The sequence below is a fragment of the Mesitornis unicolor genome, unplaced genomic scaffold (genome assembly GCF_000695765.1).
Source record: "Mesitornis unicolor isolate BGI_N332 unplaced genomic scaffold, ASM69576v1 scaffold27409, whole genome shotgun sequence".
Taxonomy (NCBI): domain Eukaryota; kingdom Metazoa; phylum Chordata; class Aves; order Mesitornithiformes; family Mesitornithidae; genus Mesitornis; species Mesitornis unicolor.
Window position 1 is genome coordinate 23,535 of NW_010209722.1, and position 25,376 is coordinate 48,910.

At 38.7% G+C, this 25,376-nt stretch overlaps 1 protein-coding gene across 1 annotated transcript in view; it reads left to right on the plus strand.

The window, feature by feature from the left end:
- LOC104547313 (importin subunit alpha-5) overlaps nucleotides 1-24,903 on the plus strand; it is a gene marked incomplete at its 3' end in the record, with an annotated part of 36,411 nt that extends 11,508 nt beyond the window's left edge. The window contains exons 6-11 of the mRNA XM_010192944.1: nucleotides 5,880-5,968; nucleotides 7,083-7,182; nucleotides 7,747-7,910; nucleotides 9,096-9,174; nucleotides 11,992-12,117; nucleotides 24,776-24,903. Coding sequence (XP_010191246.1) covers nucleotides 5,880-5,968; nucleotides 7,083-7,182; nucleotides 7,747-7,910; nucleotides 9,096-9,174; nucleotides 11,992-12,117; nucleotides 24,776-24,903 — 686 coding nt within the window. The remainder of the gene's footprint in view (nucleotides 1-5,879; nucleotides 5,969-7,082; nucleotides 7,183-7,746; nucleotides 7,911-9,095; nucleotides 9,175-11,991; nucleotides 12,118-24,775) is intronic.
- Nucleotides 24,904-25,376: the final 473 nt, after the last annotated feature.

Below are 25,376 nucleotides of genomic sequence, written 5' to 3' on the forward strand. Positions count from 1 at the left end.
ATTAAGTAGATGTAGAGATTGTTGTCCCGGTAACAAATCAGCGGGTAGTAAAGGAGGCTTTTATTTGTCACACTGTGGCCCTGTTAAGGTTGAAACACATTGTAGTGAATGGAAGAGAGAAAAGGGAAGATATTCTTATGATTAAGACAATTGCAGGTTTCTGAGCTAAATGTATCTACCGCTTAGTGTCTGATGCTGGACAGTTTGCTTATATCAGTTTTCAGTAAGTAGATACTACTTCTGTGGTTTTTGAATGCTCAGTGTGAAATATTTGCATTTTGTTTTGTAGTTGAGGACAACTCAGCATTTTTGCAAGTGGCTTTTGTAGTTAGGTCTGTGCTTTGAGCAGATCTGGTCCTAGATTTCTCGAGCTGAATGTCTGAAACTGGGAGATATTTGGCCGTAATTTTCTCCCCAGTAAAATGATGATTCTTATCTTTTCTCACAGTAGTACTGTGAAGATTATTATTTGCGAGCAACTCTTGCTACATTTGCAACAAATTACAAAAGTAAAGGAAATATAACTACATGCTCAGGGGAGATAGGCCAAAAGCTAGCCCTGCAACCATCTAGTAAAGGATGAAGAGAAAAAGAAATATTGAAGGCTGTGTTTAGTAAGCCATTCTTTGTGCTAAGTGGAATAGTAATTCTGTAGAAGGAAATTCCAGTGGTAATACAATTTTGAGTATGTACCATAACATAAGTGAAAAAAAAAATTGATTTGCTGGTTAATCATTATCCACTGTTCTTTGTCTTACAGTAAGTCAGTCTTACAGACTTACACCATTGAATTTATCTTTTGTTTCAAACTTCTCTTATCAGTGACTCAGGAACAGCTCCCAGTTTCCCTTATCTGATCATAGTTTTCCCAACAGTTATCTTTCATATTTATTAGCCAGTTTTAATCTAATATGTTGCAAATTTTCTTTTGCATGTACTGGTTTCTGAGTTTAGTGTAATTTAAAATCAGTGGTTTTATAGAAGTCTGTGAGGGAGTTTTTATAACTGTTTATTAAAAATATGTAGTACAATGAAATTATATCTTTTTAGAAAATCTGTTTCCCATTAAATTTAAATGTGGCAGCCTGAAATTATTTATATTGAAGGACTCCATCAAAGCCCTTTAGACATGCTTAAGGTTGATCTAGCTTCAGCAGTCTCTTAGCTGCATTTCTTTCCCGAGTGCCCTTGCTGAGGTATTTAAAACCCAAATGTCAGCTTGGTTTTCCTTGATGAACATTGAGTTTCCTTCAAAAACCATGTGAGTCATTGCACACTCTGTCTGAGATGCTGGAGATTTGTCTCACAGACAGTGACAGATATGTGTCATGGTCTGCTGGACATCTCCAGCTGCCCTGTTCTCCTTTGGGAATATTTATGTTTTCATCTAAAGCAACCAACATATTTTTCCCCTCAGTATTTTTCCACTTCTAGTTGTGTTGCTGTTCCTGTTGGTAGCCATCATTTGTTGGCAGAGGTGGCCTGTGAGTCTGGTGTCCAGGTTCTGTTTGGTGGATTTTACATCAGCAGCCCTGCTATCTAGGTCTTAGTAATCAAATTCAGGAAAGACAGTTGAGGTGTGAGTATGAGCGACTTCCTAAGTTTGGGTGGACACGATGTGAGAAATAAGGAGCTGTGATTACTCCAGGCACAGAAAGAAAGGTGTTTTCTGTGTTGGGAGCATAGTAGAAGTCATGTCCTAAGAACATGGCCTTCTGGTATCCTTTCTTGTGTCCACTTAACAAATAACACTTGTATGCGAGCTAATCTTCACCATCTTCATCCCAACATTAGGTTTGTTTCCCAAGTCAGCAGCCAAAAGTAGAGAAAGTGTTGATTCTCACTTCATAATTCTTCTGCACCAAGAGGCACTGACTACGCACTGGTGGTGGTTGGTTTAGCGCTTGGTTTAAATATCTGAAGGCCTAATGAAGTAGTGGCTGGGAGCCTTCAGAATCCAGGTGTAAGTGAAGGGTTGTCAGAAAGCACGTGGATTATTCACAGAAGACACCATATGGCTCAAGAGTACTTTACAAAACTTGTACTTTTTACTGGCTACTGAAGTCGTCCAGCACTGCAGGAAAAATCACTGGAGTTTAATGAGTAAAATGAACTGGACACCTGCAACAATCCCTACTCCACTGTTTGCAATAAATGGAAATATATACAGGTGTATAAAAATAGATGCTGTTAGTTGACAAGGCAGGTTTTGCATTTTCGTTTTACACAACTTTGCTACCTAAGATGTTGGTTAAAAAGTCAGACTACAAATCTTAAAGTTACAGTTTCTTTTCATCTTCAGACCTGGATGTGAATATTGGAAAGTACTGAAATAGACATTTTTTTAAAGTATTTTTTTTTATTTAATAAACTCTGAAATATATAGGAATTAAATAACCTTTTCTATCTGTTGCTATCCAGAAAAGGAGATGATAATATTTGGGATGTGTAGAATGAAGTCAGAGTGTTACGGCAAGCAAACCATTTGCATCTTGAGGAGTGCACAAAAGAAGCAATGGAAATCACTGACAATCATTCAGACAGACCCTGAAGACACTTGTCATTGGTCACACGTCCTCTGTGGGAGCCATGAAGAAGCTTTATATTCATAGCAGTGTCTGATGAGAAGAGTTTAAATGAGCTTGACTTATATTCCTCAGTTATCTGAAGAGCTGAAATAATTCCTTAAGGAAAGACATCTTCCTTGTTGAATGAAACTGCATATTTTTCTAAAGATACTTAAATACCTCTGCATCTTGTGTACATTTGTATGACAAAGATTTCTTGCTATCCTCTCTTACCAGATCCTATGATACCGGACTACTCAAGCAGACTTCTCTTGCCATAAAAAGTCAAGAGTGAGAAAGCAGTAGAGATGGTATTTGAGTTCTCTAGTCAGACTTTTTGATGTGAAATTTGCTGCTGCAAAACCCGTCTGTCATTCAGGGTCAGAATGGATTCCTGGATTAAGTGATTATCACTGTTGTCAATCCTAAAAATAGATATTACTATAATGTCAGAAACAAAGCCCACAGACAAGTGAAATACAGATTTTTAGGGGTGTTTTAATGTGTGTAAGGGTGTCCAGGCAAGGAGATTGTGTCATTATACAAAGCTACCCACATGTTCAGTAAAAGGAAATTATTGCAAATTCTAACTTCCCCTGCCCCCAAACATTTTTAAAAGTTCCACAAATCTGTTTGGAACCAGCTGAAATCTTTGATTCATTCCTTGGGCTTCTCATCGCTCCAGAAATACAAGCATTGCAGTGAGCAATGAGTGTGCCTTTGGACAGTTACAGAATTACAGAATATTAGGAGTTGGAAGGGACCTCAAAAGATCATCCAGTCCAACCCCCCTGCCAGAGCCAGGATCACCTAGAGTCCTTTTCTGCCTGGCAGCTTTCCAGACACTTGTCCCCAAGCCTGTAGTGCTGCATGGGGTTATTGCGACCAAAGTGCAGGACCCGGCACTTGGCCTTGTTAAAGCTCATACAGTTGGCCTCAGCCCATTGATTCAGCCTGTCCAGGTCCCTCTGCAGAGCCTTCTTACTCTCAGGCAGATCAACACTGCCTCCCAACTTAGTGTCATCTGCAAACTTGCTGAGGGAGCACTCAATCCCCTCATCCAGATCATTGACAGAGATGTTAAACAGGACTGGCCCCAAAACTGAGCCCTGGGGAACACCGCTTGTGACTGGTCAGCAACTGGATTTAGCTCCATTCACCACAACCCTCTGTGCTCAGCCAGTTTTTAACCCAACAAAGTGTATGCCCGTCCAAGCCATGCCCAGCCAGCTTCTCCAGGAGGATGCTGTGGGAGACAGTGTCAAAGGCCTTACTGAAGTCCAGGTAGACAACGTCCACAGCCTTCCCCTCGTCCAAGTTCTAATACGAATTACGCTTTGTGGGAGGTGGCATACATTCCGTCTCTTAAGCTAAATTTTTCCAGTAACTGCCTTCTCGAGTCCATGAGGCTGCAACACCCAAGGTTGTATTTGTATTTCAGACAAACTGTTGTCACAACAGTTGTAAAATAATAAGAATTAGAATGAAAACCAAGTTTTTGTGATGAAGATTAGTTTTCGAGCGTATGTTGCATAGTCATGGTTGTGCTGTTTCACAGCAAAGGTCAGTATAGCCTGGTGCCCTGTCTCTGACTGTGGCTGACAGCACAAGCCTGGAAAGCAGTAGGAGAACGAAATAAACGAATTCTTCCCCAAAATAGTCTCCTGGTCTCTTAACAACTTGCAGTTTAGGGACTTCTGATCGATCAGTCTATCTATGGTATTACTGGTACAGAGGAGGTGTGTTTTTATTGTGTATCTAGCAAGCTGACACCTGTGTCTACATTTTGTATATACACTGTTTTGTCTGGTTTTAGCTGAATTAATTTTGCAGAGATATGCTAGTGGTTTTGGGCCCTCAGAGTGGTTGGAGTCTGTTTTTAAAGTAGCATCTTTTTGCCACTGTTTAAAAACACGTTACAGTAGAAATCTAATGCAACAAATCCATTTATATTGTATCGATAATGAATAAATAAACTTATTTCAGATTTTCCAAGAATTTCTTTTAGGTAACAAAGTTTGCTTATTCTGTCAGGCTTTTTTAGAGGAGTAATTTAATTCAAGTAGTGATGCAAAGAGAAAAACATTTTATTTTGTGTGGGGAACTTACATGTGTTTGGTTGGAGAAATAGTTATGCACTGTAATTCGTTTTCCTGCAAATGCATACATAGTCTTCAACTGAAGATGAATTTGAGGAGGATGTTCAGCTGCTCTCTGTGATAAATAGAGTTGGGTTTGTCCTCTATTTGTAATATTAGAAGTATTTCCAGTGGTTGTGTAAACATTGTATAGGTCTTAACAAGTAAGTAATAGATAAATATATCTATTTGATATGACACTTAGCCATCTGCTAACTTGAAATAAATAGCAAATGTGAGTTTAATGTACTTCTTTGTGTGACAAAATATTGTCTGTAAATCACATGGAATTCATAAAGCTGCTGTTATATATCATATAGATTTACTTTTAATTTGTTTCAGTTACATCACTCATACCAGTGGACAGTGATATCAAAAATATTACTTGACCCAAATGTACAAATTAAAACCAATTAAGTACTTCATTCTCATCACATTACAGAAGATTGATCCCATGCTGCTTTAATAATGTTCTAGTATTTTAGATATTTTATCTCAAAATGAAGGGTTACAGTAGTAGTGATGTTCAGGGGAGAAAACACCTGTCCTTGCATTTTGTCAGGCATATGTCTAGTAGGCAACACTGGTTCTGTCTTGTGTGGTTTTCTCTTAAAGGATATATGCCAATGTCCATCTGAACTCTTTGATTCTCAATATTGGTTTACCATGCATTTGGAGTCTCATTTTCATCTGCTTGGTGCCAGCATTCTTAATATGACTGTGTAAACAACGCATGCTTTTATGGCTTCTTAGGAAGTACTAATATGGGCTGTTCCACACAAACATTTTTGAGTAGATACAAACTTGCTTGACCTCTGCTGTGAACTGTCTGGACTTGAACCAGCTCTGAACCAGGAGGAGTGTAGAATTAGTATGTTACTAAGCCTGAGAAGATAAGCTCATCTCTTACATTGTGAACAAAGCAAGGTTATGTCTGCCTGCAAAGTCTTTGGAGACATCCATGTTTTAGTATTCCTCTTAGACCTGTGTAAATATTCCTGAATCGTATAATGAGCTTGAGCGTATATATGTAATACTCAACCAGAATGCATTCCCCTTTTGTACACTGTCCAGGATCTAACAGTGAGAACAGAGCATCTCCAACTCTAACACATACGCTACACTGGTCGAATTGTGAGAATTAAAGCAATTACTATTCTGTTTTTTATTGCAGGCAGTATGGGCTCTTGGCAACATTGCTGGTGACAGCACTATGTGCAGAGATTATGTATTGGACTGTAATATCCTGCCCCCCTTATTGCAGTAAGTCTGTTTTAATGTTTCCAGAATTTTGCTTGAGTGTCTGATGAGAGTGGATGGTCTTTTTTGCCTTGAATAATAATGATGGTGATGATGATTTTTTTTTTTTTATTATGGACTAATCAGACTTTTTAAAAGTGTTCCTGAACTACTTTTGTAATGGAGCTAAAATGGAAACATGTTTTAGGAGCAGCTAAGCTGGAACTATTTTATTCTACAGAGTGGGTGGATGCCTGAGCTTATTACAGAGTTACAGAATAGTTTAAGTTGAAAGGCACCTCTGGAGGTCATCTAGTCAAACCCTTTCCTCATAGCCTGTGAGATCAGATTAGATTTCTCAGCTACTTAACCAGTCAAATTTGGAAAGGTGGTTACGGAATCTACCTGGGGCAACCTGCTGTAGTATCTGACCGTAGTGTGGTGAAAAAACAGTGTTCTGATACCTAATCAGAATTTCCTATGTTTTATATTGCCACAGTTGCCTCTTGTCCTGTCACTGTGCACTTTTGAGAAGGATCTGGCTTCCTCTTTCTCGTATCCACCTGTTAAACTGTTGTAGGCAGCAGTTATATTTCCCCTTCCACAGTCTCCCTCTGAGGCTGAACAAATCCAGGTTTCTAACCATTGTGTGTCATTTCTCTAATTATCTTGGTGGTTCTCTGCTGAAGGACCATATTATTGCTGAAACAGTGACACCATCTTGTGTTGTCATGGGATTACTCAGTCTCTGTCTTTTGCAAACTCTGCAGCGCTGGAGTTCTCCAGTGCTCTCATAAAGACATTGGTACAGTGCGGGATGGCTATGAGAAGAAGAAACGGAGTTGTTACAGTTGTGGAAAAGCTACGTCTTGCCTTACTGCTTTCCTCCTAGGCTAAAGAGTAGTAGTCACTTCTAAGCTGGTAGGGAATTGTAGCATGAATCTTTGTATCCAGCCATCAAGCATAATTTTCCTCAGGCCATATTTTTATAGAAAAAAAATCTAGCCTATTTTGCCCTGTTCTATGTTAAAATGTAGGCCTGAGTTTATTTTAATGATTCATGCAGTTGACCCTGCAGGATTGCCTGGCTTTTATTTTTAAAAAGCAAAGGTTGGAATGTTTTGTTGGTTTGTTTTAGATTGCTTTCAAAACAGAACCGTCTCACTATGACCCGAAATGCTGTATGGGCTCTATCCAACCTCTGCAGAGGAAAAAATCCTCCTCCAGATTTTGCCAAGGTAAGAGTTGTTTGAAAGGAAATGTTTTGTGAGATGATTGTAGGCAAATAAACAATAAGGGTGGTGAAATTTAAACTAAATAGCAGAAATATTTTAGAATTGTTCTGAAACAATGTATGGGCTTCTTACAAAGGAAGTTTTTGAGGGTATTTAGTTCTTTGGGCAGACATTCAAAACAACTGTTTTAATCTTGTTGCCTCATAGTTTTTTGTTACTGTTCCTTTACTGGAGATGACCATCCCATGGTAGAGCAAAACTGTATATCTTGGCTGCTGTAGAGCAAAGTATGGCACATCTTAGTGGTCAAGTGTAAGTTTTAGTTGCCATTGTACTGTAGAGGCTGAAGAATTCTCATAGTGCTTTTCTGCTGACATGCTCCTCTGTGCTTGTGTAGCTACAGCCCTGCACAGAAGTGCTACCGAGGTCTGAAATTTTCTGAGTATTGAACCTACAGATGCCAGTGCCTAGTCCTGTAATGTCATCTAGAAAATTAACCGACATGCTAATAGATCTTCTGGGCCTTTTAATTACACAGTGTATGTGTGTCATCTTAATATCTTACAGGTTTCACCTTGTCTTAGTGTGCTTTCCTGGCTGCTCTTTGTCAACGATACAGATGTATTAGCCGATGCCTGCTGGGCTTTGTCCTATTTGTCTGATGGCCCCAATGATAAAATCCAGGCTGTGATTGATGCAGGAGTCTGCAGAAGACTTGTGGAATTGCTGATGTAAGAGATTTGTTCTGAGCAAATATACCTTCCACTCTTTTCCCTAGAATCAAGGTTCCAGCAATAGGAAGTTTAATTAGATATGCCTTGAAATGGAATAATTTCGAAAAAGCAAGATCCGAATTTTAATTTTACCTGCCTGTGTTCAATCTTCTCTATTTCCTATATTCCAGAAACAGCAGAACTTTTCTTGTGGTAGTTTTGCTCTTTTTAAAAGAGATTTTCTTCCCTGCACCAAAAAGCTGCATTTTTGTAAAACCAATAATACGTACTGGAATTTTCTCTGTGCCATTAAGGTCCGTGTTATAATTACCTACCAATTAAATTGTTGAAGGATATCAAAGATAGAAATGTAAGAAATAGTAAAACTTAATAGAATTGACAGTACCAGGGACTTGAAATGTAAATAATTTCCTAAATGTTTACTGTAGAAGAGTATGTGCGTAATTTGGTAAGTAAAGTGTAGCTGTGGGAGTTGGAGTCAGGGAGACTGGCCATGCAAAGCCATTTCTTCAGACCTAAGGGAAGGACATTGAGCATTCAGTTACCTAAGAACAAGAAATAACGGTTTTCAGTGATATAAATGAAAAAACCAAAACTATTAAGGCTTTTAATATTAAAGCACATCTGATGCTGGATTAACAATTATAATATTTTACTTAAGTGTTTTCCTTTGAGAAAAAAATTCCTTACTTCACCCTTTCTGTTCCAGTCCTGATTTAACAATGATGTTATGGGGTGCCATGCAGGGCGGGATGCATATGATGACAGATGATGATCAGACAGCTGTATGGAAACATGGTTGTGTTAAATACACAGGTTCTGAGTTCCTCTGTCTCATTCTCTGCACTTGAGCATGCTACATTAAATGTGTTTCATAGCTAAATCTGATTACATTTTCCCTTCCAAGGATGCCTGTACTTTGAAGTACTTATATTCTTTTTAATATATTTTGGTTTAATGCTGCTGAATGATATCTGAAGGCCTAAACATGTAGAAACCTTAAAACAAATTACTGTTAGATAGTTAGTTAGTTAGTTTAAAATCAAAGAGTGCTTCGATTCAGATAAAGTTAGCTTTAGCAGGGAAGTTTTCTCCTGGCTGATGGATGTTCCTTCCTTGAGGATATAAAGATGGAGATGTTTCAGGGTGGTTAACACTTGGATCTTTCCTTGGTCATTTTAGCCACAACGACTACAAAGTTGTATCTCCTGCCTTACGAGCTGTTGGGAACATCGTCACGGGAGATGATATCCAGACCCAGGTATGGGTTCACTTTCTCTTGCATTGTACTGCAGTTCATCTTTCTGTTAGTTGTGGTAACCTTACTCATAAACACCTTCTCTTGTTCCTTTTGAAGTTGCAAAGTGAAGGAAGAATTGATGACACATGTTGCTTTAAAACATGTGGTGGTTTTCATTGTTGAAATGAAATGTGCTTGTTGAAAGCAAGTCTGCCTCTTAGGCTGAATTTTATGCTGAATGATCTGTCACAGTAGGGTCTATCACGTTTGGCGCTGTTGATAGTCTGTGATGAGTAAACCAAAAAAGAGTGTCTGGTCAGATTTTGAATGTTATGTAACTGTGTTGGGGCCTATGCTTGGGGAAGCTTCGGTGGGAGGCAATGACTTCCACCAATGTATTGGAATTAAACTGGGAGCCAGGAGCCCTGATGCTTCAGGGGCACTAGGTTGTCATCCTGCTGCTTGGTAAGTTTTGCAAGAGGCAGCAGCTCCTAGCAGTTTTAAAAATCTCTGGGAGCAGAGAGTCTGTGCTTGCATACTCGTGTTACCTGTAATCTGCTGGCTGGTGGCAGTCTGTTTTTACATGTAGAGCAGAAGCTGCAGTTAGGGGTTTCTACTGTTGTACCTTTTGTTTAAATTTTCCCCCCACTTCTATGTGCATTCTGACACTATTGTAAGGCTCAGTTGGTAATATGAGGAAGGAAACTAGAGTAGGCTACTGCTTTTGGAACTTCAGTGACTCTTGGCCTCCATCTCTAGTTTACAAACTAGGAATCATACATGTGTGACAAATTCACAACCAAGTTGGACTGAAGTCACAGGCTGAAAGAGACTTCCAAGCTCTACTGAAGCTGATGGCAGAAATGGGACCAAAAAGTGGTAGTAGCTGCGAATGGAGAGGTGTGTGCAGTGGAGGCAGTGGTAGCAGTTAAAGGTGTGAGATGACGTTAAGAGTTTGGAGAAAGATGCTTTTAGTGAGGTATAGATGCATAAAGCTTATGATTCCCCATTCAAAGGATTAAATTACTACTTCTATGCAAATTATGGCGAAATTGAAATCAGGTTCCTAACCTTGAGGCTTATTTCAATGCTTACTTTTTGGTTTGTATAAATGTATCTGTTGGAATTCTGTACCTCTGTGATAGTGAGAGACAAAGATTAAGTTAGCAGCAGGAGGACACTGAGTATCTTATCACTTGTGCTGGAGGAGGTTACCATGATTTTTTGAATATTTTTCTCTAGCTGAATTGCATAGACTTTATTTTCTCAGTGGCTTTTGTTTTGCAGATCAGTCGTAAGAATGAGGTGCATTTTGTGATTTCGTAGTTTCATTAAAAATAAAGCCACAAGGAATCACTGAATCACATGTAAAGCAGGGCATTAAGTACTGCCTAAATCTTATATTTCAATTAAATAAAATACTTAAACATTTTTGTTGCACACAGGGTTTTTTTAAACAGGAGCTTACCACAAACGTTCCTAAAATTCTAGAGAACTGTTTGAGTTTGATAGTCCTGCCTGCAGATTTTGCTGTATGCTAAAGAGAGGTCCAGAACACATGAAAATTCTTAATTAGTTTTGTGAGGGAGAAGAAAGAGCTCAGCTTTGGCAGTCGGTGAGTTTCTGAATGTCAGCAACATAGGAGGCAGTTGCCTGAAAACTTTTCTGTACAACCTCAGAGCACAAACCTGCTTTTGCTTTATATCTCATTTCCAGCATTTAAAAATTGCCAGTGTTTGAAGATGGCCAAAACCAGAGACAGTATGTGTGAGGAAAAAAGAAATCTTTCTTATCCCTGTGAGATAGCTGATAAAATCCTGAACCATAACCTTTGCTTTTTTAATCTTAATTTGGAATGGAGAGGTTTTAGAAGTGTGTGTGGAATCAGACCGAGAGAGATGAGCAGATTCCAAGATCAGAAGTCATTGCCATGATTCAGCTTGACTCTTACATCCCTTTGATCTCTGCAAACAGACTAAAAAATTCCTCATAAAAATCTGTACCACGCTATCTTTCTAAGCTGCCTGCTTTTGCCATACAAAGCAAAACTACCATGCTCCTTAGCAGCTTTTCTAATTTTTTATTTACTTGCAAGGAGTTGCACTTAAATTAAAAAAAAAAAAAAAATTACCAGATTTTTCAGTCATTGAATCTTGTTATGTCCTTTCAGACAGTCAAAAAGCCCTTTGCTGTTAAACATTATATATTCAAGTATTCTGTCTTGTAACATACCTGTTCTCGGGCATTTTCTTTTTCACTTTGGGCACTTAAAAATCTTTATTTTGGAAATGCAGTTTTTCCTGCAACTTTTCTGCTCTGTACAGTTGCAATTTTTAGCAATTTTTTTAATAACAGTTGCCCACTCATAACATCATTGGACACAACACTGGCAACAGTCTTTCCCACTGTGCCAGCTGATGCAGAAAGCAGAAGTAGTTGGAGCTTCAAGATATACAAAAATATAAAAAATGAGACTATAGGAAAATAAGGTTGTCTTAATTTTGTTTCATTATAATGGACTTGGTATCTTCTGGTTTTCAAGTCACACTGAAATAATAATGAAGGCATGAGCCCTTATCTGAATTGCGCAGTTGTTTTGCTTATTAGCTTTTCTGTTTATAAAATACAAATGATTATTTCTCAGTTCTTGCTCTTGTTTTTGTTCGGAGTTTTTTTTTTGGGTTTGGTTTTTTTGTCTTTTTTTCCCCCTTAATTTTTTGAGATCATCTGGATGGATATGCTTCATATAGTTTTGAAGACATTGTATTCCTTGTTCTTGTGTTTCTTTATCCTAAATTTCCTCTTAAGATGCGTTTTGTTTATTTATTTTCTATTCAGGTAATTCTGAACTGTTCAGCCCTGCATAGTTTACTGCACTTGCTAAGCAGCCCAAAAGAATCTATCAAAAAGGAAGCATGCTGGACAATATCTAATATAACAGCTGGAAACAGAGCCCAGATCCAGGTAACATTTTCAGCTATGAATAATCTTTGTCTTGCAGGTTAGAAGAAACACACATCAGGTAGTACACTGTTTTTTGTGTACAAAGTGCATATTTGTATGTACGCACAGTCACAGGTATATAATTACATATAAGCAGAACTTTATTATAGGCTCTGTGGATAATTAGAATATTTCATTGGCCTGGTCATCTCTCAAATTCAAATGAAAATTATACTGATTATAAAGGGGGGGGGGAACAGTCATGCTACAGAATGACAAAATGAGGCTATGCTCAAGATAACCTTCTTTTAAATAATTTGCTTCATGCGTTTGACAGTCGGTAAGATACTGAAATTCTTGAGTAAGAAAGGAGTAAGCTATGAACTTTAAGAATCAAATATCTTCACGAGTTTCTTAATTTTACCACCAGATGTGGACACCTATGTTGTAAAATACTTTCTTTACTCCTTTTCATATTTTCTGATAACTCTTGTTGCAGGCAGTTGTGCTTAGCCAAATCTAAAATTGCTTTTTATTGAAATGAACAGTAATGGAGGATATCTAACACGTTACATTGGGATCTGCCCTTCCTGATTATACCAGATTTTGTAATCCCTTTATGTTAAGCAACAGCACAGAGAAGCAAATGAAAGTCTCACTCCCTTGTGTCAATCTTTACAATTAGGCCTCCAAAAGAGGCCACATCTAGTGTCAGCCATCAGGAAGAAGTCCCAGGACTTGTCTCCTGATGGTATAAACGACAGATTGACCACCTTCTCCCCAGAGAAAATGTTTTCTTGACTAGATAAAGGAGATCCTGATAATTAATGTTTTTCCCTGGTTATGGAGTTTTTTTAGAAGAACTATGGTAGGGAAATTTTTTGCTTCACTTTCAAGGACAATTCCTCATTCCTTCTCATTTTCAGAAGTGATGGAAAAACACATAGTGAAACCAGGCTTCAACTGATAAATATGCAAGGTTCCCATCAAGGCAGTTGAATGACAGTCTCCTCATGTAAATAAGATTTAATTCTTCTGAAGTTAACGTTTCTCAATTATCTTCTCCATCACTGGATATAGACAGTATTTTCAGAGGGTGTGTGGAAGTCCGGTTGGTGATACCTGTTCTTTGAGGAATGGAAATAAGTAGCAGAAATACTAGACTTTAGAAATATTTATCTTACTCACTAGTAACCAGGTAGAAACAATGCATTTTCTCACAGAAAATAAACTAAATCCCATAATACATTGGCAAAAGTGGCCAAAGAGTACTTCTTTCCTTCATATCCTTTTCTTTGGAAGGCAGACTGGCACTTGCTAGTCTTATATCTGATAGCTCTGGATTAATCATTCTACGTGATCAAAATTAGCATGAAGTGGCTAACCCTCTTCACCCAAGGGATGGAATTACTTCTCTTTTTGCCAGAAACTTGTGGGAGACTGTGAAAAGAGTGCATGTTTTTCCTGAGGAATAAGTGTAATATATCCTTTGCAAGTGGTGCTTGCAACCTTTTGTTTATACATTCTCCCTTACAAGGAGCATTCAGCTGCCGAAGGGGCAGTGTAAAATCTTAATACCTTCAATCAGGTTCTTAATCTTCATCTTGGAAAGCATAGGAAATAAAGTTAATACTTTTATGGACGATTACCTAGTCTGTGCTAAGCTTTGTGGAATTAAGAGTGAATGCTCATCTGACTTCAGAGATACTTATATTAGGAAATGAGTAGGCAAGAAAACAAAACTTACAAAGGTGGAGTTGTGCAGGTCTCATGCAGGGATGTGACTAAGACCAAAGTGAAACTGTGGGCCAAAAGATCTCCTACAATTGTATTTGCTCCTGCTTTCTCAGTCAAGATTTTACTTTTACTACTGAAGATCATGGCGTTTTTTGTCAGATATAAAGAACGACATGGTTACTTATTCTAACCTTGGTAGAGATCCAAGAATTTTGATTCTGCCTTTATTGTAGCTTGTGTGTTAATCTGTGGATTAGCTGAATTTCTAACAAAATGCTGTGTAAAATCAGCAGTTGTAGCACTGGTTTTTTTCTGCATCAGGAATTATAATTGTTCTCCTATTCACAGTGCAGAAAGCACAGTTACTACTGCTTATAGTACAGTAAAAACGTTTTTGCCTTTTCTTTTCTTGCGGTGAAGAATTTTTTTGGCTGCTTTATCCGTGCTGCCTCCACCTTAGAAACAGGGAGGAGTAGTATTTTCTCTCTAGAAGGGCATTTCTACTTTTCCTGGCAAGTCTTAAGTGGTTTTTTTTGGGGAACTATCTAGCTCAGTATATTTTCTTAACTTCGTATTTTTATCCTAAGTCTATCGGAGAGTTGCTTCAGGATGCACAATCATATAGGGATGTTGCACACTTAAGGAAAAGAAGAGCTTGAGCAAATCAGATATCCATACAAGTCATTCTGTAAAGAAATAAGTGTTGGAAGTGGCAATAGAAAGTAAAGTTTGTTATTAGAACATTTTTTCAAAACTTCAGAATCTCTGTTTTCATCTTCTTGTTCTACTGAAGATACAGTTTTGAAGAGTCCTAGAGGTAACTAAAATTCTAATTCACCAGAAGCTATTTCAATAGTGTATTCACTTCTGTGACTTCTACATAAGTATTCACTGTACCACATCCTCCTGTCCAAGTGAAGGAGTAAGTGCCTGTCCTTGTTTGCACAGTATTCTTACACCTGCTACCCACTACTGAGCCATGTAAAAGTAAGGTTTTAGGTAAAGAGTCTAAACTATAACCTTAGTAATCCTCTGTTGTCTAAACTGTTGTTACATCTTTATCTGAAAACAGGGAAGGATAAAATAAACTCTGTTAAAAATAATTGTCTGATTTAGCTAAACAAAATCATTAGGTACATCTATGCATGTGTGTGTTCACTAGTTTTCAAAAAGTTTTGGGGTATCTTATCACCAGTTTAGAGCAACACGCTTTCTGTTGAGAAAATATTAAATTCCTTTGTGATGTGGAAAGATGAGGTGGGAAGGCAGGGAGAGGGAAGTTAATACTGCAAGCCATTAATACTGCACCTTCATTTCTAGCAGGTGATTCTTTGGAAGTACAAAAACCCCCTTCACTCTGCATAGCAAAACCAGCTGTTCTGGTTGTATGTGCAGAAGCTTGCTTTCTCAAGATTCTTACATCAGGAAGAAAACACAGTGTCAATCAAATCACCAAAATACACGTAGATTTAAAAGAATCCAGCTTTTAAAGCAGCTGCCTTAGGATATGTCACAGGCAAGGTTAGAAGCATGTTGATACATTACTGAATTCCAGGGGTAAAGTGTGAGAAGCAGCTTCTCAAAAGTGAAAGCTGTAGTTCATTTAAGAATCCCTCAGGCCCCATTCAGAGTAATTGAGCTGCCTTCAAACTTGGAGCACACACGTGCTATATAGTGAAACACTGCCTTAAGCACATCCCCAGTTTAATCTATACTGGCAGTTGAATGAGATTAAAAAATAGTGGTTTTTGATTCTAAGCAGGAATAATGTGTTGCAGGTCGTGTCCACCAGGACTCTTAGATTTTTCGAACTGCAGGAGGAGGCCTGTTAGAGGAAAGCTGTGAAGTAAAGGACATTCAAGCATGTTGTAAACATTCTCCATCAGAGATCTCAAGGCCACTGTTTCTTAGAAGTAAAATTGGCAATTGCAGGTGTAATTGCAGTTATTATCTCATGCTGAAAGGGAAGTGTCATCACAGATCTGTGACAAGTTCCAGAAAAGCTCTAATTCTTTAGTTTCTAGTCTCAACCTAGAGAATGCCATGTGAGATACAAGGTGTGATGAAACGTCCTTTCAGCTTCTGAGCTGATATGTCTGCTTTTCTCAGAAAACTCCTCCTATGAAGTATTACTTCAGACAACTCCTACTTGATGTCAAAATTGTTGTAAATGTTTGAGCTGAAAAACACTTCAAAATAATTTATGAAATGGGAAAATGCTATTTGGTCAAGTGTTTCTTGAAGATGGTCATATGCTAAAATGGAGAATAAAAGCCTAGTCTGTTTTCAGCAGCTGTTAGGACAAAGGATAATTCCCATCTGGGAAGAATATCTCATTTAACTAAGTTCGTGGATGAACCTATTTCATGTGTAAGCTGAGGGATTTTTTTCCTTTATAAAATTCACATTGCGATGAATTACAGCATTATTTCTTGAGAACTGGTCTTCCTTACAGAAGGAATTCTAAAATACTGGATGCAACTCTAAACTAAATAATTTATTTTCCTTTCTCCCTAGTCCCTCCAAATTGCTCGATAGTTCCTACTACAGGTCATAGACTGTAGCTATATCTATTCCAGTCTCTATGATACTAATTGGATTTTGAACATGAAAAATCGTTAGCCAGAAATCAGACAAGAATAATTTCAACACATGGTATTTTTTTTTCTCCATAAAGTTAACTGTCTGCCTGGCATAGTAAACCTCATTATTGCAAGTTACCAGCTGATCTAACTGGTGGGTTGTTGCCCCAGAGCAGTTGGGATGTTAGAATGATGTGGAGCTTTGGGTAGTGCTTAAGCCATAATCTAACCATTCCTTCTGCACACCAAGAAGAAAATGAAATATTTCAGTATATCTAGTAGGTATTTTACCTAACCAGTATTAACAGACAGAGCTATATTTAGTGGTGTTTAAGATTGCATTGGGTTACACTTCCTCCATCCACCCACTCTAAAGTATAGAAATATAAAATTAGAGGGAAGGACTTCTATATGATTTCCACTTTCATACTGCCTGCAATGCTGTTCGGTAGCGCACTCCAAAGGCTTTCACTGCCATTTCCAAAAGATAATACAGCAGCCTATCTATCACCATTAGATTTGCACTCCAACACAACCGAGTAAACTCTTTCTAGTGTTAAGGCAATGTAAGTTAACATGCATGAAATGTGTGAAAGTGCTGAACTTTCTTTTGTAGCTCATATTAAAGTACAGGATGTTTGTGTTTTTCCCCACCAAATGTGGAAGTGAAAGCCTTTCAGAGTGTGTTATCAGCAGTGCCTAGGCAACAGAAAAGTGTAGTGGAATACAGCAGTCTTTCCCCTCTTTACTTCTGTGCTGTTAAGATTTGGGTTGGATGTGTATATCCTGATGCAGTCATGATTGTCACTGAGTATAGTTTTTGTTTGTTAATTTCCCAGTTTGTATACAGCTTTGCTGTACTTCAGTGGATAGCTTCCCCAGTCAGGGAGAAGGGGAACTACATCTTCCTGGGAGTCAGAAGGAGAACTGCACAGCTGAAGCTAAATCCTGACTGTCGACCCTTCTGAAGGGTATGAAAGGCTATCACATACCTCAGAAAATGTTCTGTGTCTAACTTCGCAACTCGTTGAAAAGCTATGAAAGGCAGTACATCAGACACAATCTTCCATATCTGACAGTGAAGACATCATAGGAGTTCTCTCCTGTTGACAAGTTAAGAAACTTATAAATTCTTTTCTAATATACCTTAAATTCTCACAAGAACATCTGGAAACCTGAGTATGGCTAGGCATGGTAGCAACAGGATCTGTGCCATATTTTTCCTTCTTCAGGGTTCCCATTTAAATGGTTGTTCCCATTTAAAATGTGACATGGGCATGTGTAGCAAATGATACATTGCCTATTGGTTTTTAAAGCTCTAGAATGAAATACATTTTTACAAATTTGGGTAAAGATACAAGCTAAGAGTTTTCACAGACTCTTCTCCAAAAAGACCATGGTAAGGCTGGGGTCATGGAAAAGGAATGATGTGATTCACATACAGAGCTGTGGTTTACACAGGCAAACTGTGTAACAAATTACTTAAATAAAAAGTGTGTTTGGTTTATGGCATATTTTGCAACAGTGGTCTAAAATCTTCTTGTGTTGTTTGGGCAGGACTTGAAAAAGCGTTCCAATTAGGAGCAAAGTATGGCATTGCTGACAAGGTCATATTTGAGGACCAGCAAAATTCAAATATTAATCATTTCCAGGATAAATTTTGTGCTTAAGTACAAAAATCTGTTTTCAGGTTTCTCCATACTTCATGCCACATTGGGGGCCCTAGAGCCGTAATACCTTTAATTCCTTTATTCTGCCCGAAAACCTCAGCAGTCAGTGGAATCAATTACTGTCTATCCTACAAAAAAATAAAAAAGAGATCCTATAAGCTGAATATACCTCAACAAGGTGCTGTTCATTGTAGTGCAGGTTCTTCCTGACAGCAGTAGCAACCTTGTGTAAACTAGCTAGAAGTTTGCTTTATACACAGTTTGGAGTATATAGGCTTAGATATCTGTGTCAACAACATAAAAGTCCATTAGACCTGAGATCTGAAGTGCTTGCTTCCTGACTCTCAGACGGTAGTGGTTTTGTACTCATGCCATCATGAGTAAGCTTTGGCTTACAAATATTTGCCATGTTATTTAAAAAGCAGTTGTAAATCGAGTCAAATAAAGTAACTGGATCACAAGTCACTGAGAAGCCTCTATAAACTGAAATTTCCACCAGGAGAAGGGGATCACAGCAGCAGGGCTATATTCACAGCTGCCAGCCAAGGTGGTTACTGTAATCTTGATTTGTTAAAGGTAATGAGAGAGCTTGCAGGAACAGGAAAACAAGCATGCTTTAAGACTTGGTTGCTTTCACATTTATGTGATGAATCATATATAGATATATATGATGCCAGCACTTGCATGCTAAATCTGTATGTGTATTTTTGCATACTGTAAGTGATTTATCTGTGGGAACCCAAAGGAGGACAAGCAAATTCAGTTGGTATTGACCAGCTCAACATACTAATTTAATATACTACTGCTGAAGACCTGCTCCCCACCAGTGACTACAGTGTATTTATAACATCCACACAGATGTAATAAAACTCTGAAAAATTAACTTTTATCTAGCTTCACTCTTAAAAAAATCAATACTATAAAATGAAGAAGCTTGATTAAAATAAATAAGAAGGGTAGAATGCTTGAAAGAGACAGGCAACCCTCTTGGAGGGCCACAGCACCAGGGATACCATATATTAAAAAAAAAAACAACAACAGAAACCCAACCAACCAACCAAAAACACAAACCAAAAACTACAAAGAAGTTGACACTTCAAAAGCAAGGGCCAAATTTGCTGAAGGATCATTACAATTCAGTTGCATTTCAAATTAAATTTGAAGATTCAGATATCATTTAAAATTCAGTTTACATTTTCTGAAAGACTTGTAGTTACAAGTCAAGGTGGAGTTCAATTCCAACAACTGTGAATGGATGCAGCTGGGCAAAAAATTCAGTGTTAGTTTAATGTATAAAGGATAGGCTCTGGGTTACCTATTATGCAGAAAAGAGATTTCTAATGTGTTTTGAAGATACCACCTCAGCAGCCTAAAACCAGTGAGAATATTAGAAATAATCAGGAAAGGGATAAAAAAACCCAACCAAAACCAAGCCACAAACAAAAGGGGAATCCTTGTTCTAGTTTAAGTCTTCAGTGTTGCCCTGTATGTAGATCCATCTTCAGAGGATATGGTAGGAGTGGGTGGTAAGGAGAGACCATAAAATGTCAGCTGGATTCCATGTGAGAAGCAGCTTTGTGATGAGCTGACCAAAGGGAGATGTGGCAGGATGCTGTAGAAACACGAGTGGCATCTGAGAAGGCGAACAAGGAATATTTGATATTGAGCAAGATCCTTGAAGGAAGAGGCATCAGAGAAATTCCTAGGTACCACATTTAGGACAAACAAGGAGATACCTTCTCATAGATGTAGTCAAAGCGGAACTCATTGGTGTGGCTGTAAATACTGGAAAAGGAAAAAAAAGGAAAAATAAACATGACTAGAGTTTACTCTTTCCTGTGCCTCTGCTGTTCATTGCTGTTGGAAGCAGGATGCGAGTATGTTTTGTTCTTACATATAAACACAGGAGCAATCTGGACTGGGAAAATGGGAGTGTTTCTTTAAGTTTTGGTTACCCTGTTGGCCTGCTGTTATTCTCTTTGAAAAATTCCAGTCACATTTAGAGGGCATAGATAAACAGAAGTGTTACGATGCTTCAGCAGCTCAGAAAGAATTTTGAAACATCCTTTACTTCATGGCACCCAAGAGGCAGTTGCACGGTATTTTCATGAATGGCCAAGGCACTTCTCACTTTTTGCGGAATAGTGGAACACTTGAAAGGTGACAAGTGAGATCTGCAGTGGTTTGTACATTAGTCCTTAGTTTACAACTTGATTCTTTTAATTTCCTTTTCATTTCTTTCATGTTTTTAAAGTTCTTGTTGAACTGAAAACCCTTAACTGTGTTAATTTTGTTTGAAAGCTCTGCTTATGTTGAACCTTTTTTATATGCACTACATTACTTTAGTCTTCAACACATTTCCATGTCAGACACACACAGTCTAGTAAGGCTAAAAACGTAAAGTAATTTGAATTAACACTTTCTAAATCCTCAGAAGTTTTAGGTACCTCATCCTGCCACAGTCCTTTAGGGTTTTGCTTTGCCTGAGGTTGCTTTTCTTCAAGAAAAAAACAACCAAGTTCTGTTTCAGTCATTTGCTATTTTATCACTTAGAAGGGATTTAATGGAAAGGGCAGCATGGCCTGCTTCCGCAAAAGTGGTTGTTCTCATTTAAAATACCATGGAACTGGGAATCCTTAAGCATCCCAGTTTGTTTTCAAGGGTAACTGCTGTTGGCAAGGGTACAAGGTGTAAATAATAGATTCTGCTAGTATTTTCGCTGTATTAAAGCTTTATTTTTTCCATCCTTGCTGAGCTTAACTGGACTTTTGAAATCTAGGGAAGATATTAAGGCTAAAGCAAACCATTTTCTGACAGTTAATGTATTAAAAAATCTAAGCTCTGAGAGTTTCAACTGCCAACAGGTGGCTAGTTTAAAAGTTTGCTGTACTGCAAGGGGACAGTTAAGTACCTTGAACTGGGACTCATGCTGGGGTGGGGTGGTGACAACACATACATTGCATGTCAAGCAGTAGGAAACATAAAAATAAAAAGACTGATAAGCTGCTGCTCTCTTGACCCAATCTCTTTCAGTGAAGCGCCTTGTGAGAGCCTGCAATTCATTGTGGTGTTTTAACCTGTTCTGCATGTGTAAACATAGCCAACTTCACTGTAGAGCAGAAAGTAAACAAGGTGTCCATAGCCTTTTATACAATAGAATAAGAGATAGAAATAAGTAGAATCAGAAATAAAAACACTCACCCAAGAGATGTGGGATCTGTATTCAGTTCCTTCTGAGAAGGTTCAAATGTACATTTTTCCACACTGAGTAATTTTACCTACTAGTCTTGGCATTGAAGCAAAGTGATCAAAATTGATTAAGCCAGAAGGAAAACAATAATCTTTCGTGTTTCTCCCTCTTGCTACCCTCACATTGCTAGTTCCCTTTGTTCTGGAGTTCTGTTTTACAGGTTTAAATGGAAACATTTTAAGTAACTTTTTTTTTTTTTTGGCATTAAGAAGTGCTGACTTAATTGCATTCTATCATGAATGCAATAAATCATAATCTGATTTTAGTACTTACTAAAGTTGGTTGTAAGAAGATACTTTCTAAGGAAATAAATTTTATGTGAAAGTTTTGGGGAAAGGATTTAAGAAGCCAGTAAGATTTTTGACTTGTTCTTTCCTAGAGTAGTAAAATACTATACTAAAATGTATCCTGTCCTAGATCTCTATCAAGTTCTTTCGGTAGAGAATATTTAACATCCTTTTACACACTGTCCTTATAAGGGCTTTCACCTCAACAATACCCTTGTATAGCACTACCTGGACTCACCTGAAATGTTAGTGTAGATGGCCAAGTCCCCTTTCTCTTCCAGCTGATGAGGACTGCAGTTCACTAGTGAAAACATATATGCCCTTGTTTACTATACCCATAAGCACACACGCACATTCACAGATCTCTTGAACATCAGTGCGGGTCCATGTCTGGATGCTGAGCTCTCTCACCTCGCTGTACTTGGCTCCTGCTCACTGGCTGGTTCAGCTTGGTTCTCGCTGGCAAGAGGATGCATGTATTTGTCTCGAGCATACCTATGCTTGCAGACCCCTTGAATATCAGCATGGGCCCTGTGTCCGTGCCTGGATCCTGGGCCTCGTACTTGCCTCCTGGTTTGCCAGCAAGTGACATACACCATGATCCTCCACTCCCACCACCATGTTTGGGGATAATGTAAATCCTCCCCATCCATAAAGCTGTTGCCCAGGCACTTGGGTCCTGTCACCTGCAGTCCCACTCCAGCTGAGGTGCTGAGACCCGCACTCATCTTTACCCCAGTCCTGCTAGTAGCTGGCACCCAGGCACATGGGCCCTGTGGACTGTGAACCTGCCCCGGTGGCTGATGTTCGGACCCTCACTTGCTTCACTTTCAGGGACCCCTTCACCCAAGGTCTGATACCAATTGCTGGCCCTGAATTCACCTTTTCTGGGCACCTCAGAAATATGCTTCCTAGTCCATGGTCCCTCCAGCTACTGATGCTGAGACCTTCACCCACTCCAGTTGCTGGCCCCACTGATACAGGGGTTTCTCCTGAGGTCTGATCCAGTTCCTGGCCCAAATTCACTCATGCTGGTCTCAGTTGCTAGCACCTAATCCTTACGGCGCTCAGGCGGGCTGGAGAGGGAGGTTACGTGGTAAGATAGTTGAGAAAAGATTAGTTACTAAGTTTCGCACAGTCCCACTTGTCCCCATCTTATCAGTTATGCAGTCCAGGCTGAGTCTCTACAAAGCTGTGCCTGCAGTTTCTTAATGGCCCATTAATTAGTGTCTGGAGACTTTCCTTCTTTGTGGTTGTCTCTCTTATCCCTCATCTATCAGGTTTGTGTCACTGTGTGTTTTATTTATTACTTTCCTGTTATTTATATCTTCCTTTGAGCTGAGAAGGTCCTTGATCTGATAACCTTAATGAAGCAGATGCTCTCATGTTCCACGTACCCTTACAGTGTGTTGCTTTTGTGTGTTTTGAAAAATCAAATGTTTTTCCCAGTAAAATATGCTGGGGGGAGATGCATTTTGTTTTTTGAAGATGCTTCCTTTTTTAAAAGTAGCTGGCTCCTCTTTATGACCTACCACTTCCAGCATTCACGTTCAGAAATTTAATTGAAATACTTTTTGCCAATTTTCTTTGCAAAGTACAAATCTAATAAAACGTGGGATTACAGAAGTGTAAGTGGTTTTTCCTGAGGGCCTCAGATTGCTGTACTAGAAGTGCAGATTCTGTGATAAAGGAGACTGTTCATGGGACCGTTGATACAACTGATACGCGGTATGGATTTCCAAAGTAGATGCAGTGCAGATGCCCAGACAAACATGAAAGGTTACAGAAATACCAGACAGTTGGTTTTCTCACTGGGTAGCAGTCTATCCCATGAATTGACTATAGCTTTTTGCTGTATGTAATCTGTTAGTTTTTCTTCTGCAGAACTCCTTGAAAAGGATCTCTTTGGCTTGCTTTGAATTTGCCTTTATCAGTTCTCTGTTGTTACTTATATTTGTAAAACGATAGTTTAAAAATGTAATCCTAAACTCTTGTTTCTGTCTCTGTTTAAGGGTCAGAGAGAGAGAGAGCAGGATTTTCTCTCTGTTGTCCCCTACCCCTCCCAGGGGGAGGATTAAGAAAAAGGAATAGAGAATAAAAAGAAAAATGCTTCGCACGAGGTTGGAAGTTAAGACTGTAACAAGTTTAATGAAAACAACAGGGGAAAGGAAAAGGGAGTTAATAAGGGACAAAGGATCTTTAAGTATATACAAAACCCGATCCCAGCAGTCCCGAGTGGAAGTGGCCGAGCAGTGCCTCGTGGCCGCTGCGACTGCTGTGACTCGTCACCAGGGACCGCAGTGGTGCCGGGAGCGGGGGGGGATGGATAGTGCCAAGCATGTGGAGCTAGGCCCAGCCGTCCTGAGATGCGACAGGAAGCAGCCCAGAAAAGCCAGGAAAAGCCCGCGAAAACCTTGGGGTTTTTTATAGACTGTGGCTGGAAAGGGAAGGGAACAGTACTGATCTGTGACCCTCCAGGGTCCTACAGACACCACCAGTCCTTCCCTTTCAGGCTGGTAACCCTTAAACCATAACAGCTTCTTTGAATGATCTCTTAGGAAAGCGTTTCAGATCCTTGTCATATGTGTATAACTAAACAGGTTTCATTCGTGTCTTACTGCAAAAGGCCATTTCCAGAGGAAGCTACTAGAAACTTTGAGCTGCTGACTAATTATTCATTTGACTTATACTGGTTTCATGAGCTAGGCAGTTAACCAGACTGCCAAACCACCCCTTGCTTTGTCTTTTCACCTATTGGTGTTTGCATGTTTGGAGGAGTTTTTACAATACGTCCTCTCTTTGCTCTGTTGTCTCACACAGTGAAAGTGTAGGATGACCTAGTGGTTTACTGACTTACTGGTCAGTGGTTTACTACCTGGAAAAATATCTATTAATTCTTTTGCTGTCAAGGTATAATTAAATAACACATCCGATGTGGCAGTCACTTCAGTCTGAATGTTTTTTGAATCCTGGGATAAGCACAGACCTTGGTAATAATGAGAGTTTGTTTGTAAAGGTGAACTTATTTTTGCCCCGTGATAAGTTAGTTTCATGGTTTCATGTGTTCTACTGAGCATAGACATTAACTAGCTCAGGACAAGGAATTTATTTCTAATTTGTGTTATAACCCTGACACGTTGTTTCTTTTTGCAGACAGTCATAGATGCCCATATCTTTCCAGCTCTTATAAATATTTTGCAAACGGCTGAGTTTCGGACAAGGAAGGAAGCTGCTTGGGCAATCACAAATGCAACATCTGGAGGCTCTGCTGAACAGATCAAGTATGAAATAGTTCAAATCTTTCAGTGCAATTGGGTGAATTAGTGTTTGTGCAAGAAATCAAACTAATAACCGAGAAACTAAAAAGCCTTTCTGTGTGCTTCCAGTGTTTGTTTCCAGAGAGACCACATCTTTGTATTGAGCTGTGAATGAGCCATTCATTCCTTTAGGGAGAAATAACATAAGAATTTCAGCTGTAATTCTTATTTCATTAATTGAATAATTTCTCTTATGTGAAAAGACTAAATGCAACTTTTAAACTCATTTCTTAGTGGTCATTGTAGTGCATAACGAAGTGCATTAGCGGTCTGGAGAGGAATAGCTTAGCCCCTCAGAGAAGTGCATCATGTGCATAGTTTTACCTGTGTAACTTCTATTGGTACGTTATGCTTAATAAAATAAAATAATGATATTATAAATAATATAGTTAATATTAATACAAAATACTTATAAATTGTAGTTATTATTAATTTAA